The following is a 16,081-nucleotide window of genomic DNA, read 5'->3' as shown; positions in this document are numbered from 1 at the left end:
TTGTTCCCTGGTTCTCATCTCATTGTGACTGTGTGGTGTTTCTCACCCTCTGCTTTGCCTGTCGACATCCCAGTCTCCTGTTACATTGGCGTTCCCTTGGTGAGAGTGTTACCTGCTTCCTTTATCGTTCTGTTTCTGTGACCCACTGCCTGTCCTAGACGTCGCTTCTACCTGCCCCCAAAGCCTGCTCGACTGACACCTCAATCCAGCCTGCCCTTCTGCCTTAACAGTTTTATTCTTGCCTGCTATGTGGGAGACCCGGGTTCAAATCCTGCCTTCATACCCACTCACCTGAGCTCTTCCACAACTCAACAATTATCTGTGAAAGGACTAATGAAGACTTTTTCTTTTACTTGTGACCGTGTTGCATTTGGGTCCTCACTACTTTACCCATGACACCTTAATAGGTTAACTGTTCAATCTAAATCACACATAGGTGTGAGTGTGAGAGTGTACGGTCATTCGTCTGTGTAAGTCCTGCAACATATACAGAATGTACCCCACCTTCACCCAATGGTAGGTGGGATAGTCTCTAGCACAAGGGTGTCAAACACATGACCTGCGGGCCAAAACCGGCTCCCTGAAGGTTCCAGTCTGGCCCCCAGGATGAATTTGTAAAGTTCAAAAATTACACTGATGACATTAAGTCAAGGGCATCAAACTCATTTTAGCTACAAATTCCAAAACTGTAACAATATTATGCCTGTTGCTAAATGTTTTATGCCTCTGGAAATCTGGTATGTAATGCACATATATGAATGAGAAGTGGAAGCATTATAAAGTATTATTAAAATAGCACTTTTTTCAAGCTATTAACATTTTGTTGAAGTTAGTTTGTAAATGTAAACAATTTCATTTATTTTTTTTTTTTTTGCACTACAACAAAAAGAAACATTTGAAGTTGCAAGTATTTATAGGCTATAATGCTATAATTGTACAGGTTTGAGATCATGTTGGGCTGTATGTGGCCCCTGAACTAAACTGAGTTTGACATCCCTGCTTAGCTCCTGACGATCCTCCAGATAATTAAGTCATTCAGAAAATGAATAAATACTGTTGAATAGCAGGTGTGTTTCTTCTTCTGACCAGAAATGTGAACATTTCTTTGGTGCATCCTAGAGAATAAAAATGTATAAATAATAATAATGGATTGGATTCCAATAATGCTTTTTCTAGGCACTCTAACTGCTTTACATTGACTCATCGTTCATTCAGTTACGCAGGTGGTACACTACATCTGCAGCCACAGACAGAAACGTGACTGCCAATCCACGCCAACAGCCTCTCCAGCCACCACCAAACATTCATTCACATTTCTACACCAGTCTGAGTGACACTGGAGGAAAGGTTAGTGAAGTGTCTTGCCTAAGGATACAACAGCACATGACTGGGATGGAGCAGGATTCAAACAGCCAGTCTTCAGGTTATTGGATGACCTACTCTACCTCCTGAGCCACGGCCACTCACAGGTGTCCATAAATAGGCACCATGTGTCACAACCTGTTGTAAAAATGCAAATCATTCCAAATGTACTGCATGCACATCCAAAGAACTCTCATCAAACTGGAATAATACATGTCTGATTTGGAAAATGTCCCATTAAGAGAAAGACCTAATTCTGAATAACCATGCAGAATATCATGTTTTCATGACAATTGCAAAATTCTTTGTGGAATATTAGTGTGCATGTAAATGTATTCAGTGACTTAAGATGTAAATGCATTTTGAGAGTTGTACATCAAAGGTCAGTGTGAGGTTTTGTTTTGTGTTTTTTAAACAGGGCAACATTTAAAACAAAAAGAAAAACTATAAATCAATTAAAAAACAAACACTCTGATTCACCATGTACATGTACAGGATCAAGATCTGGGGCCAAAAAAAGTCTGACCATATAAAGGTCAAAAGTCAAGATTTTATACACAGAGACAGATTTTGTTAAAATGATTTGGTCTATTAATTATTGGCAATAGGACATTTTACAGGAAAATAATATCTCAAAAGATATGAATTACTTTCTTTGATTTTGCTAAATTAGTCAGATGTTACATTCCATTAGGTGTTCATTTTTTTTCACTGGTTTCAGGTGTTTTATGGTTAATTTCATACATGCGCAATATATTTTCAGAATTTTGGGGGAGGGTCAAGATTGATATCTGTTATTTAATCACTACTACCTTTTCCCTACACCACAGTATTGTTGTTTTTCCACATCACACACGATGACTGTTGTTGCAGACAAATGAGCTCACAGAAAACACAGGCAAGTTTATCTCTTTTACGAGATTAACACCTTTGATGACGTGTCGCCTGCTGTACTTTAGGACAGATCAGACATCACATAACAGGGAGGTCGTGTGACTCAAGGAGACATATGTGTAAATCCACACAAACAGTGGCCAGTGTTCCCAGGAAAGACTGGAGACTGAAATCAGCAGCAGGACCGACAAGCGGAATTAACTTCATTCTAACTTCAGTAAATCAACACAGCTCATCTCTACGTACTGATTATAAATGTTGTATTATTGTTATGAGTCTGCGTCAGTATTTTGTGCAAACTAATTCCCAGCCAGTGTTATTTTCTCACCTCTACACAAACTGAGGACATCTGTCACAGTCAGCAACTGGCTTAACCAATAAGAGCCTTGAAGGGAGCTGTGTGGTCACATTACCGAGGAAATAACCTTGTCTGGGGTAATCCTGGCCAATAGGATTGGGACAGACTGTAGGCTGGCTTGGACTTTGCCACGGCCCACCCATACTCTGTGTGTGTGTGTGTGTGTGTGTGTGTGTGTGTGTGTGTGTGTGTGTGTGTGTGTAGGTGTGTGTGTGTGTGTGTGTCAGTCCATCCATCCATCTTCTGAACCGCTTTATCCTCAAGAGGGTCGCGGAGGTGCTGGAGCCTATCCCAGCTACCTATGGGTGAAGGCGGGTTCACCCCGGACATGTCGCCAGTTCATCGTAGGGCCGACTTATAGAGAGGAACAACTAATCACTCTCACAGTCACACCTATGGGCAATTTAGATTAACCAGGTAACCTAACAGTGCATGTCTCTGGATGGTGTGTATGTCAGTCATATATAGTATGTTTGTGATTTTTAGCTACATCAACCAGCTGTAGAACAGATTAGAATAGAATAGAATAGAATAGAACAGATTAGAATAGAATACAATAGAATACAATAGAATAGTCATTGTACACATGATACAACTTCCAGAGGTACTCTTGAAAATACTAAATATAATACAATAAATAAAATAGCAGCAAAAGAAAATACAATACAAAGTTATCCATCCATTCATCCATCCATTATCCACCGCTTATCGGGGGCCGGGTCGCGGGGGTAACAGTCTAAGCAGGGATGCCCAGACTTCCCTCTCCCCAGACACCTCCTCTAGCTCTTCCGGGGGGACCCCAAGGCGTTCCCAGGCCAGCCGAGAAACATAGTCTCTCCAACGTGTCCTGGGTCTTCCCCGAGGCCTCCTCCTGGCAGGACATGCCCGGAACACCTCCCCAGGGAGGCGTCCAGGAGGCATCCGAAACAGATGCCCGAGCCACCTCAGCTGGCCCCTCTCAATGTGGAGGAGCAGCGGCTCTACTCCGAGCTCCTCACCCTATCCGTAAGGGTGCGCCCAGCCACCCTGCAGAGGAAACTCATTTCGACCGCTTCTATCCGGGATCTTGTCCTTTCGGTCATGACCCAAAGCTCATGACCATAGGTGAGGGTAGCACAATATTAACCCTTTCATGCATGAATTATGAGAACCTTAGTCAAGATGTTTTTCCTTTGTGTTTTTATTCCTCTTTAGGCATGAAAAAAACAATGTGATTGAATTTTTTTAATGAACCTATTTTTCATGGAGTTGCAAAAATGTCCACTCAGCTGGACACCATGTGTTTAATTTTTGAAGCAAAAAAACATGTATTTAAAACACAACATCAGAAAGTGATATACTGTGTGAAAACTATGAAATAAAAACATTTTTCATGCAGCTAATCGGATGTTTTCTCATATTTTAACATACTCTAATACTAGTTATTACTCACTTCATGGGGAAACTTTTTGTTTAAGAAAACTGTTAATTACAGTCTAATAACAATTAGCAATTGATTTACATTCAAACATGTTACTGCGGATCAGGTTTATCAAGAACAGCAAAGTTACAGTAATGGTATGAATGTCAGTGTATGGGATGATGCATGAGTGTCCACTGTGTCGGCTGATATGGAACTAAAACAACAAAACCCATCAATATATAAGAGAACAGCTGGAGAACAGCTGTTCACTGTACTGACCAGTATGCATGAAAGGGTTAAAACTGTACCCCCTAAATTACATCAGCATGTGAAATGTGCCATTAGAAAAGTGAAGTAAGAATGTTGCACAAGGTATATTCCAAAATCAAAAAGGGCTACAGGAGTATCCAGCAACCACACCTGGGCTAGTCAGACCACATGTCCCTGCTCCTAGTACCAGCAATACCCCCTCAGAAAACAGTGCTTCATAGAGGCTCCCCTTGGTCACATCATCAGCTGATGACAGCCAGCTCTACAGCTCCCCTTCTGCTGCCCTGCCATCTTCATCACAGTCATAATAATGGATCAGATTTCTATAGCGCTTTTCAAGGCACCCAAAGCACTTTACATTAGTGCTCCATTATTCATTCACTCTCACATTCACACTCTGGTGGTGGTAAGCTACATGTGGAGCCACAGCTCCCCTGGATCAGGCTGATGAAAGCCAGGCCAATCTGCACCAAACGGCCCCTCCCACCACCAAACATTCACTCACATTCATAAACCAGTGCAACTGACACTGGAGGCAAGGTGGGTGAAGTGTCTCGCCCAAGGACACAACAGCACATCACTAGGACAGAGCAGGATTCAAACCACAAACCCTTCAGTTATTGGACGACTGGCTCTTCCTCCTGAGCTATGGCTGCCTAAATGACCCCTTTCCAAACTGACCATTTGCCTGGAGGAGATAAAGGCCAAAAGTTCCTCCAAGTACACAGCTCCAAAACTGAAGCCATACTTATCAACACCCCATATCAGGTCCAATCATCCTTCATAAACACATTTACCAGTTATGGACAGAGTATTCCCTTCTCATCATTTACCAACTTTGATATGAGTCGGAACCCTCTCCTAATATTCAACAATCACTTTACACGTCTGTGTAAATCACCTTTTTTGCTCCTCAGAAACATTGCCAACCCCTGTCCCACCCTCGCCTTATTTGATTCAGAAAAGCTCGTCCATACCTTTGTCTCCTCCGTGCAAGGATTTCTGCAACGCACTTTTCGTTGGGATCCCTGGCAAGAGTGTTGAAAAGCTCCAGCATATACAAAACAATGCTGCCAGGATCCCGATGAGAGTATGTAAACACAAACACATCACACCCATCCCTCATCCCTCATTGGCTCTCCAACTCCTCCTGAATACAATAAAAAAATTGCTCTACTAATACATCATGTATCCATGACAATGGTTTCATTTACCTCAAAGAGCTCATCATCCAACAACCTTCATCCCATAATCTCCCCAGAACAAAGCTCAGGACTATGGGAGATCAAGCTTTTTGCTCAGCTGTCCCCTGCCTCTGGAACTCCCTCCCTGAACATCTGAAGGCCCCGCAGACTCTGGATACATTTAAAAGAGCTGCTTTGCAACTGTTCCTGTTTGTTTATGTGTCTTTGTCTATGATTTTTTCATTTGTTTTTGAATGAAAAGTGCACTATAAATAAAATGCATTATTATGATGATGATACTGATGATTATGATGATGATTAGTAGTAGTGGTAGTTGTGGTAGTAGTATTAATAGTATAATTATTAATATTAGTAGCAGTAGTAGGATTAATATTAGTGTAAGTAGTAGTAGTAGTAGCAGAATTAATAGTAGTGGCAGTAACAGTAGTAGTTTTAGTAGTAGTAGTAGTAGTAGTAGTAGTAGTAGTAGTATAAGTAGTAGTGGAAGTAGTAGTATTAGTAGTAGTAGCAGTAATAGTATTAGTAGTATTAGTATAATTATTATTATTATTATTATTATTATTATTATTATTATTATTATTATTATTAATAGTTGTAGTGGCAGTAATAGTATCAGTAATATTATTATTAGTAGTATAATTATTATTAGTAGTAGTATAATTATTATTAGTAGTAGTATTAGTATTAGTAGTGGTAGTGGTAGTAGTAGTAGTATTAGTAGTAAAATGTTAAAGCACACTAAAGACTGTCCATGGGGGGTGTGAACACTTTTTTGTATATTGCACAGTACCATAATTGCCAAACTATCAGACTATCCATGGGTCACTTTTAGGAGTTTAAGAGTGCCATCGCCCACAGATAGAAACTGGTTCTCAGCCAGTTTGTCTGAGTCTTAATGCTCCTGTTCCTTCTGCCAGAGAGCAGGAGGCTGAAGAGCCCCTGGCCTGGGTATGTGTTGTTAGACACAGTCCTCCTTTCCCTACTGAGACCATGGGACATGACAATGTCTTCCAGGGGGGGCAGGAAGCCGACCATAATCACTTGTGCCATCCTCATCACCCTCTGCAGGGCTTTCCTGTCTTCTGCTGTGCAGCTGACACCATGACACAGTATGCCAGCGCAAGGGATGGGAATTGAGAAGAATTTAGCGATTTTGGTTCCATTATGGATTTCACTTACTTATTCAACTCTCTATGAATTCTCTTATCAACTCTCATTACATTAGGACATAAACTACAGTAAAAATGGCTTTGTTTGCATTAACGTGTGTCAAATATGCACAAACATTTTGCATTGGATTCGAACAAAACTCCGAAATGGTTCTGAAAGAAGTAGCTAAAGGAGTGTGAGAGCTATCTACTGCAGCCTCTGAGCTAGTCAGGCTCTGGCAGCCCTCACCGTCATCTAAATGTAATTATAGGACATGGACATTACTTCTAACTGATAGTGAAAACATGTTGATACAGTGAAATGAACAGTGAAATGGTGCTAACATTAACAGTACTGATAGAGTTGAATGTTAGCTCTGCAACAGAGGATGCCTTACTGTATGCTCCACTTTGACTCATCGTCACCTTCACTAAGCAGCGCATCAAAGACGTTACATTTGTCCAATTTAATTACATGCTGTGGCTAAATGTTTCTGCATGTTGGAGGTATTTCCCCCTTTTGTCATAATGGAAGCTCTGCAACTATTGAGTCATCTTAACCAGTGAAATACAACCATAGTTTAGAGAGCTTCTAAACCAAAATGGGGAAATTATATGTTTACATTTAATGTGATGACATGGCAGAACTGATGAGTGGAATCATTAAACAAGCAGACTGTGCATATTGTACAAACTTGGGTACAACAGTCTTTATACAAAATGTACATCACGTAACAGTCCAAAATCCATAACACATTTAGTGAATTATGATAAAAAAATATACAGAAGTATGTAATGCACTGTAGTTTTCTATAATCATGTCCTGTGACATTAACCAGAAAATTAGCAGTGACAGCAAACCAGCTTTAAGTATTACAACATATAGTTAACTGATCAAATGAATCAATGTCAATCCAAGAACTATCACTAAGTGTAAATACAGAGTGTTCAGGGTGTAACAGATTACTTTACACTTAACTGAGTCACTTTGAGTACTTATAGTAGTTCCTCAAATAAAAACATGAGTCAATTAAAAGCTGGGTCTCTGATAATGACTAAGTGTGCGGTCAACACCAACAAATAAAGGCCGCTCCACAAACACAGGCCACAGACAAAATAACCTCTACTTCCTTGCAATTCATTCAAAAACTTCACTTCATTCACAACACTCATCTGAAGGATTTTTATTTGATTAGACTCCTTAGTGTCTTGTGAGCGCATATGCACTGGTGCACCAGAGGATGCAATTGACTCGGAAATATTTAATCAATCAAAATCAAACTGAATGAGAAATAAAGGCCTAGTACATTCTCCTGTTAGGGTAACCAACAATTTGAAGAGACATAGTATTCAATCTTTTTTTTTTGTTTTTAGTGGCTTTTTGTTGCTTATCAGAATCAGGGTTCTTGCAATACATGATTATTTTGCAAACAAACATGCCACGTATCCGTTACTAAAGTTTATGACCTTTAAAAGTTCTGACAGTTGAAGAAAGATTTCACATCTTCACATTTATGAAAGTAGAGCCTGGGAGGCATGGTGGTGCATAATTAACATCGTCACCTTGCACTTTCAACCCAGCGCCGGCACATGTAGGCCTTTCTATGCGCAGTTTACATGTTCTGTGTGGGTTCTTCACCATCATTCCACCATCCAAAGGCAATTTTTTTTTATTGGTTTATTTAATAGGCACCATGCACATTTATGAACATGGTTGTATAAAAAATACATCTATGTGAATATGCTAGAATTAGTAAAAATAACTGCTTTTCATCTGCAGTTCATCTCATGGCCCTTAATAGGTTAACTTATCAATCTAAATCAACAGTAGTGAGTGTGAATGGTTGTTTGTCTATAAATTTCAGCCCTGTGATGAACTGAACTGGTAACTCAGCCAGGGTGTACCTTGCCAGTTGGTAGCTGGGATAGGCTCCAGCACCCCTGCAACCATCCAGAGGATTAAGTAGTTTGGAACAAAACTACAACCTGAGAGCATTTGTATCTTGCTTTCCCACTAACTGGTGTTTACTTTCTCTTTTGGAAGACATTAAATCTAAAACAGAGTACATGTGTTTCTTTTAGAGGGGGAGGCCCACAGGAAAATATATTTCTGTTTTAAAAGCATGAAATTATCCATTGGTAATGCTTAGATAAATGTTTCATAATAGGTTTCTACAAGGTCATTTCCATACTGGGACCCTTGAACTCAGTTCTAAGTCTGTACCACACAATGTACTATTAAACAAATGTAGTTAAGTAACAGTTAACTTCACTGTTTTAATTTTAGTACCGCCAATGTCACTGAGCATCAACAGCCAAATGTGCAATATTCAACAGGAATTCTAAATAGCAACTGGAAGGTTTAAGTGGAGAGACAGAATGTGCGCAGTAATGTGTTTTACCTGAAATATGAATATCAGGTGGGCAGATGTCAGGAGAAGGGGAGGACACTGGGGCTGGCTCCTCTGCACAGATCTGCACAGAAAACACAGAAGGGAGGCATTCAGGCAGGGAATCTGAATTTACTGTTACATATTATTTCATAGCCTGGCTTCTATATATCAGGGTTTTTTTTTTAGCACATTTACTGACAGTTCTCCAGATTCACTGATTGATGAGTTCATTCTTTGTAGAAGGACTTAAAGGTGCGGGAGACTTTCGTGACCAATTTTTCATCAAATCTGTAAAACCTCAGTCATAGCCTAAGCATCATGAATCTGTAAGTCTTTCTGTGATTACTCACCTGAATTTCTTGCATTACGGTGAACAATTTCTTAGTGCCATCCACCATAAACAAAACATGTGTTTACATTCAGAGCCGGGAGGTAACTTGGGCATCTTCGGAATTTTGTCCGACGTGCATTGTAGGAAATGGAGGTTTGCATAGCCACCTGACAGCAGCAACTGCTAAAGACACGATGCGGAAACGGCAGGAGCTCCCTTCCCTCTATGCATATTTCTCCAGCCGTTTCCGCGTTTCAGACGTTTCCGCGTCGTGTTTGTTTCATTCATATAACACTATATGGTTGCGCCGCCGCTGTCAGGCAGCGGTGCGAACCTCTCTTTCCCACAATGCACGTCGCGACAAAATTCCAAAGATAATAATAATAATAATAATAATAACTTTATTTATATAGCACCTTTTAAAACAAAGTTTACAAAGTGCTTTGACAAACAAATAAAAGGGCACAACAGCAGGATACAAGATGTAAATAAAAACACTAAAAACACTAAAATAGAAGCAACATAATAGGAGAGATGTGTACAACAATGCAGAAACAAGACACTTCAAATAGATTAAATGAATCAGAATAAGGAGGGCAGGGGTAATGTAACATGATGCTGTTAAATCAATGCAGAAGTAGAGGCGTGAGATAAAGCAACATCATGTATGAGAATATAAACCAACAATCAAACAGGATAAGATTCAAATTAAAAAATTAAAAAATTAAAAATTTAAAAATTAAAAGGGACAAACATCACATAAAAGCAAGTCTATAAAAGTGTGTTTTAAGAAGTGACTTAAAAGATGCCACTGATTCCGCAAGCCTTATTTCCTCGGGCAGGCCGTTCCAAAGTCGAGGGGCCCTGATGGAAAAGGCCCGGTCACCCTTAGATTTAAGCCTCGACTTTGGAACAGCCGGGAGCCCTCTGCCCGAGGATCTAAGGCTACGTGCTGGCTCGTAGGTAGCTAACATGTCTGATGTTAGATGCCTGAGTTACCTTCCGGTTTGGTTCGTAAACACACGGTTTGTTTATGGTGGATGGCAATTCGAAATGATTCCCTATAATGCAAGAGATTCAGGTGAGTAATCACAGAAAGACTTACAGATTCGTGATACTTAGGCTATGACTGAGGTTTTACAGATCTGATGAAAAATTGATCATGAAAGTCTCCCACACCTTTAATACTCAGTGTGATATTTTTCCTATACAGTTCCTTTTGCACTGTTTTGCTGCTGAATTGAGCTGAGCTGCTAAACTGATTTTCATTGTTGCTGTGACAGTGACAATAAAGATCTATTCTATTCTATTCTATTCTATTCTATTCTATTCTATTCTATTCTATTCTATTTTATTCTATTTACTGTCATTGTTTTTTGTAAATAAATCACTTACTACTTGTTTTAACTTGACTTGTTACATGTCTTCTAAAGCCACTTTTTGAATTTCATTTAATCCAGTGGTGTTCTGTTGTTTTGTTACTCTTACAGACATTATCTTACGCATGAATAATCTTGATCATCTCTCAACAGTCTCATCCAAAGCCAAAAACGTGTTGTCAAATACCAAGCCTGCTACATCTTTACACTTATTACTACAGCATCTGTGATGGATTCTGAAGCAGACCTCAGGTGATCTGATATGGACTTTTAAGCGTCCAGAGTTGTAGCTGTTGCCCGCTGCCTTCTGGACCCCGTTGTGCAGAGATGTGCTGCTGGGGAAAAGCCCTTTGCCGGGGATGAAGGCTATCTCCACTGTACCGTCCTGACTGGAAACACAAACCATGAAAACACAAAGTCAGAAGCACTGTGGCCCTGTCCACTCCAGGGTCTCCTCATAGATTTCATTTGTTGTTTCTGAGCAGAGGTGTGTTGAAACATCACCCACCTGAACTTAACTTTGTTCAGCATGCCTTTGGCCTCTTCATGGGTCACACCTATTAAGGATTCCTTGTTAATGGCGATGAGCTGATCCCCGGGCCGCAGACGTCCATCCTGTACAGGGATACACAGCCATCAGTCACACTCAGCTCTCAACTAGACAGGTACCCTATTTTCTTTTGGAGACCCATTCTGCTAAAGAGGATTTCTAAATCTTCAGCATTTATGCTCATGGGTTGACTGCGTGTGAGAGGATGATTCTCAGTATGAAGCCAAGAAAAGTCACTATGAACCCTGTTATTAATGCTGAAACTAAATGAAACATGAACCCTGGCATCAATGCCTGTCCTGACAGATGCAAACATACGTGGATATAACCAGATAACATTCAAGTATGATCTTTCAGGATCTATTTAGAACAGCATATGTCCATATTATCTTGTATTTTAACCCTTCATCAGGCAAGTGACAGCTTTTGGTAATTTCCACATACATTACAAGACAGTGACAGCAACAGTTGCAGTGAAGACAGTTAGTCAACAATCTCAGGTCAAATGTGGTCTCCAGGGTCTGTAAGGTCCACCTCTGCATGAACAGTTAGTTTAACTGCTTTGTTAGGTACCATGAAGTAATGGTACTAATGTAAGGAATGATGTTCAAAGGGATAATATGTATGTTGACAGGGGTCTGGATCAGCACTTATGTTGTTGTAATACTCTAAAAGCGATGTTTTTTTCACCTTACATGTGTTTTTCTTGTATTTGTTTGTTTGTTTGTTTTGACATTTATGGGTAAGGAACCAAATATGGTATCTTCACTGACCTTGATTTTCTACATAATAAAAAATTTTGAAAAATTTCACAAAAGTAATACATTCTTGTTACTTCCTCCAATAACACACTAAGGTTGAAATTTTGAATTGTATAGTATTTCTATGAGTTCCCTATAAAGGGTTAAAGACATTTGGAAATGTTGAAAAGCCCACAAACATAGAGTATATTGCAGGTGCCTCATGAAGGTAGATGTGCTTGAAAAGTTTAAAGGTTAACTCACTTTATTGTTGCTGCAGGGAAATGCAGTTTCTGCATCTTACCCACCCTAATACACACACACAGCGTGTAGCATTAGCATTAGGATATAGCACACATTAGGAGCAGTGAAGGCACTTAACTCTAGATCTTCATCAGTACTGTGGTCAGGGGCACTGACAGAAGGATTACCCTATATGTACCTGTCTTTAAAGACTAGGCTGGGTCACTAAACCAGTTTTACAAAAGGTTCCTGGGTGCTTAGCTTTTGATAGTGAACTGGCAAATTCTCTCTCCATAATGAATTATTATTAGTACAGGCTACAAAACTAGGAATAGTCTTAAGTAAACACGGTGTAAATGCCATGCTTCCACTGTGGAAATAAATATTAAAGATTCCTTTATTGTCGTTGTATACACAATGTAATTTGGAATGGTGGCATTAGCTTGGCAAATTGTAAACCTTGTTTTTCACAAACACACAACCTTGTCCAAACAATCATCAACCTACAACCATATTTGTAAAGTTATTTAATTATGCTGTGGCCTCCTCCAACCCAATATTATCTGGCTTTTTTTTCCTTTTAGCTAACACATTAATTTATTCTAAGGTGTACAGTGTTTCATGTTCTTTTATTGTGATCTTTCATCTCATTGTTAGGATGGTAACATTAGTTTATGGTTTTTGTCATCAGTTTGACAACCAGTTATTATCTACAGTATAACTTTTAAGAGTAAAATGTGGAAACCTGAAGCCATCACATCCATGAAATTGAATAACTCCATACTGACTGGAAATGTGTTTTAAGGAAGCACAGAGGGGAGACATCAATTTAACAGTTTTAATCAGGTCATTGGACTTTTTTGTAAAAACTATATTATACATAGATCATTCAATGCAGAGTATTTTAGTATGTCATTTTCTGTATATGTCTTACATTTTTCTTCTGCAACACTTTCAGTTGCCTCTGGTAATTGCAGATATCATTACATCTATTTTGCCAAAGGACTCAAGCCCACAGAGGATTAGGCTTTTCAGATACTTGTGACTGTATACATTTCATGTTAAAGGGATGGATGCTGATGTGACTGATCTCTTGAAATTCTGATGTAGCCTGCCATTTTAAATGAGAGGACGCCTTTAAAAAGGGTCTAGATATACTGCTTTAAGTTCTAAATTTCATCTTTTACCTACTATACATATAATCGTCAAGGTACACAAAGTGTATAAAGCCCTGTCCGGTCAGCAGTTTCACTGGGGTCATGGGATCTATTTTTCTGTCCACAGATAATTCATCTTGAATCAAAATGATGTCAAACTTCGCAGGACATTTTTAACACAAGCAGCTGCTTAAGAATAGCTTTCCTTTCTTCATATGAACACAATTGCATACTGCTGCATTCTCTGTTCATTCTTACTTGTCACACTTGACAGTGAGTGGGCAGACAGAGAGCCGAAAAGGATGGGATTGAGAAAGAAGCATTGGAGGCTGGAAAAAAAAAAAATGGAGGGGTATGGGATTTTTTTTTTATGTGCATTTGCTTACACAGTATAAGATCACCTTAAGATGGTGTCTGACTGCACTGCAACAGTAATAGTCTGATTCCCTTCTACACATCAATGGTGGATTTACCTACTGGCGCCCTTGGTACCCCACCCCACCCCGTTTGAAAATTTTGCAGTCTGAAGCGTTACCTATTGCGCTAAATCTCCGTTAGCCTAAGGGCCGACCTGTCTGCATGTGATTGTCCTGGTACTTTTCGGGATGTGACGTTTGCATCTAAGCTTCAGGGTTAATTAAGATTAAAGTGTATATTGTGTTGTGAAATAATGACTGTAATGCACAGTATGTTCTGTAAACAAAGCAAACAGTCCTGCTGAGTAGGAATATGACAGTTCAGAGAAGGATATCACATATGTATGTAAATATAGCACTCCCCCCACCCCTTCCATTTTTTTCTGGATCTGCCACTGCATATGCTGAACTGTTTTCTGTCATATTGGCTACCAGACCGAGCTCCTGTTTTTTCATTCTGCTTTGGATGTAAGACACTTTAAAATTATTGCTTGTACTATGTATATTCTGCATTATCCATCCTCTGCTTATCCAGGTCCAGGTCATAGGACCAGGAGCCTAAGCAGGGATGCCTGGACCTTCCTCTTCTTGGCCACTTCCTCCTGCTGCTCTGTGGTAGGGTGGGGGTACCTACGTGGTCCTGGGCCAGTTAACAGATGGAATACCTCTAGTACAGGGGTGTCAGACTCATTTTAGTTCAGGGGCCACATTCAGCTAAATTAGATCTGCAGTGGGCCGAACCAGTAATATAATAACATAATAATATATTAATAATGTCAACTCCAAACTTTTCTCTATGTTTAAGAGCGAAAAAAGTTAATTTACATTATGAAATGTTTACATCTACAAACTATCCTTTCAAACAATGTGAATAACATGAACAAACTGAAAAATAAGTGTAATTTTAACAATATTCTGCCTCAGTTTATCATTTACACATGTACATTATAACTTACAGATCACAGTGGATCTACAAATACACACAACATTTAATAACAGGCAGAATCTTGTTAAAAATGTACTTACTTCTCTTAAGACATTTCAGGTTGTTCATATTTGTTCAGGTTATTCACTTTTTTTGTGAAATTATACTTTGTTTTAGTGTAAATACATGAAAATATTTACATTTACAAAGAGAAAAAAATTGGAGTTGTCATTATTTATGTTATTATGACAGTATTTTACTGATTTGACCCACTCGAGATTGAATTGGTCTGAATGTGGAACCTGAACTAAAAGGATTGCTAATATCTTTGTGTAATTTTTGCATTTCACAAATTCATCCCAAGGGCCAGACTCGACCCTTTGGCGGGCCAGATTTGGCCCCCAGGCCGCATGTTTGACACCTGCGCTCTAGTATGTCCTGGATCTGTCCCAGGCCCTTCTACTAGTTGGAAATGGAACACCTCAGCAGTGAGATGTCGAGGAGGTTGTCCTGTCAGTCAGTTCCTGAGAACTGTCCATTTTTTTGTTGTTTACTGTTCAATAAACACTTATGCATCGGAATTCTCCAGACTTTGTCTAATTCGTGGACCAAAGTGTGTCTGGCTATTCACTAAGGGGTTGCAGACAGAATTACAGAAGCTGTTCCTCCTCATCATCAGACGACCTCAGACCCATCAGTATCTGTGATGTTGTTCTTTTAGTCCATAGGGCAGGAACATACTCACTGTACCAATCTACCTGTCGACCTCCCAGTTCTATTCTTCCCTCACCTCTGAACAAAATCCTCCACTTGGGGCAGCAACTCACCATTCCAGAGCAGAACTGCAGCCTTTTTTGATAGAGAACCAAGAAATAATAATGAACCATGTAAACTGGCTAAAACTGGCCCAGGCGACCATACGAGGAGCTCCAGAGACAAGAAGATCTTGATCAGATTTTATTATTTAAGCACCATGTTCATCAGAAAATCCACCATGTTAACAAACTACTATCTACAGTTCCACAAACACTAATCCCACACTTCAAACACAGAGTTACTTTTATACCTTCAGGTGACATGTTCCATTAGCAGGTATACATGTTAACACACCAATTAAAATCTACAATGAATATATATACACAAAACCCTTTACCAAAATGTATAAATAGTTTAATAAATATACACTACCAGGCAAAAGTTTGGACTCACCTTCTTATTTAAATGACATGAGATGGACCACAGATGGCCAACAAGTGCTCAGCATCATTTGGAATTCCTTCCAGACTTTTGGAAAACATTTCAGGTGAT

General features: G+C 39.5%; 1 protein-coding gene across 3 annotated transcripts in view; it reads right to left on the bottom strand.

The window, feature by feature from the left end:
* The window catches only part of LOC115423686 (syntaxin-binding protein 4), a 129,838-nt gene that overhangs the window by 26,760 nt on the left and 86,997 nt on the right, over nucleotides 1-16,081 (bottom strand). For all 3 annotated transcript variants that reach the window (XM_030140632.1, XM_030140634.1, XM_030140633.1), the window contains exons 9-11: nucleotides 11,251-11,357; nucleotides 10,990-11,131; nucleotides 9,042-9,114 (exon numbers count right to left, since the gene is read on the bottom strand). In XM_030140632.1, coding sequence (XP_029996492.1) covers nucleotides 9,042-9,114; nucleotides 10,990-11,131; nucleotides 11,251-11,357 — 322 coding nt within the window. The remainder of the gene's footprint in view (nucleotides 1-9,041; nucleotides 9,115-10,989; nucleotides 11,132-11,250; nucleotides 11,358-16,081) is intronic.

Source organism: Sphaeramia orbicularis, chromosome 8, assembly GCF_902148855.1.
Source record: "Sphaeramia orbicularis chromosome 8, fSphaOr1.1, whole genome shotgun sequence".
Taxonomy (NCBI): domain Eukaryota; kingdom Metazoa; phylum Chordata; class Actinopteri; order Kurtiformes; family Apogonidae; genus Sphaeramia; species Sphaeramia orbicularis.
The sequence above is the reverse complement of the archived record's forward strand: the minus strand, read 5'-3'. Positions and strand labels throughout refer to the sequence as shown.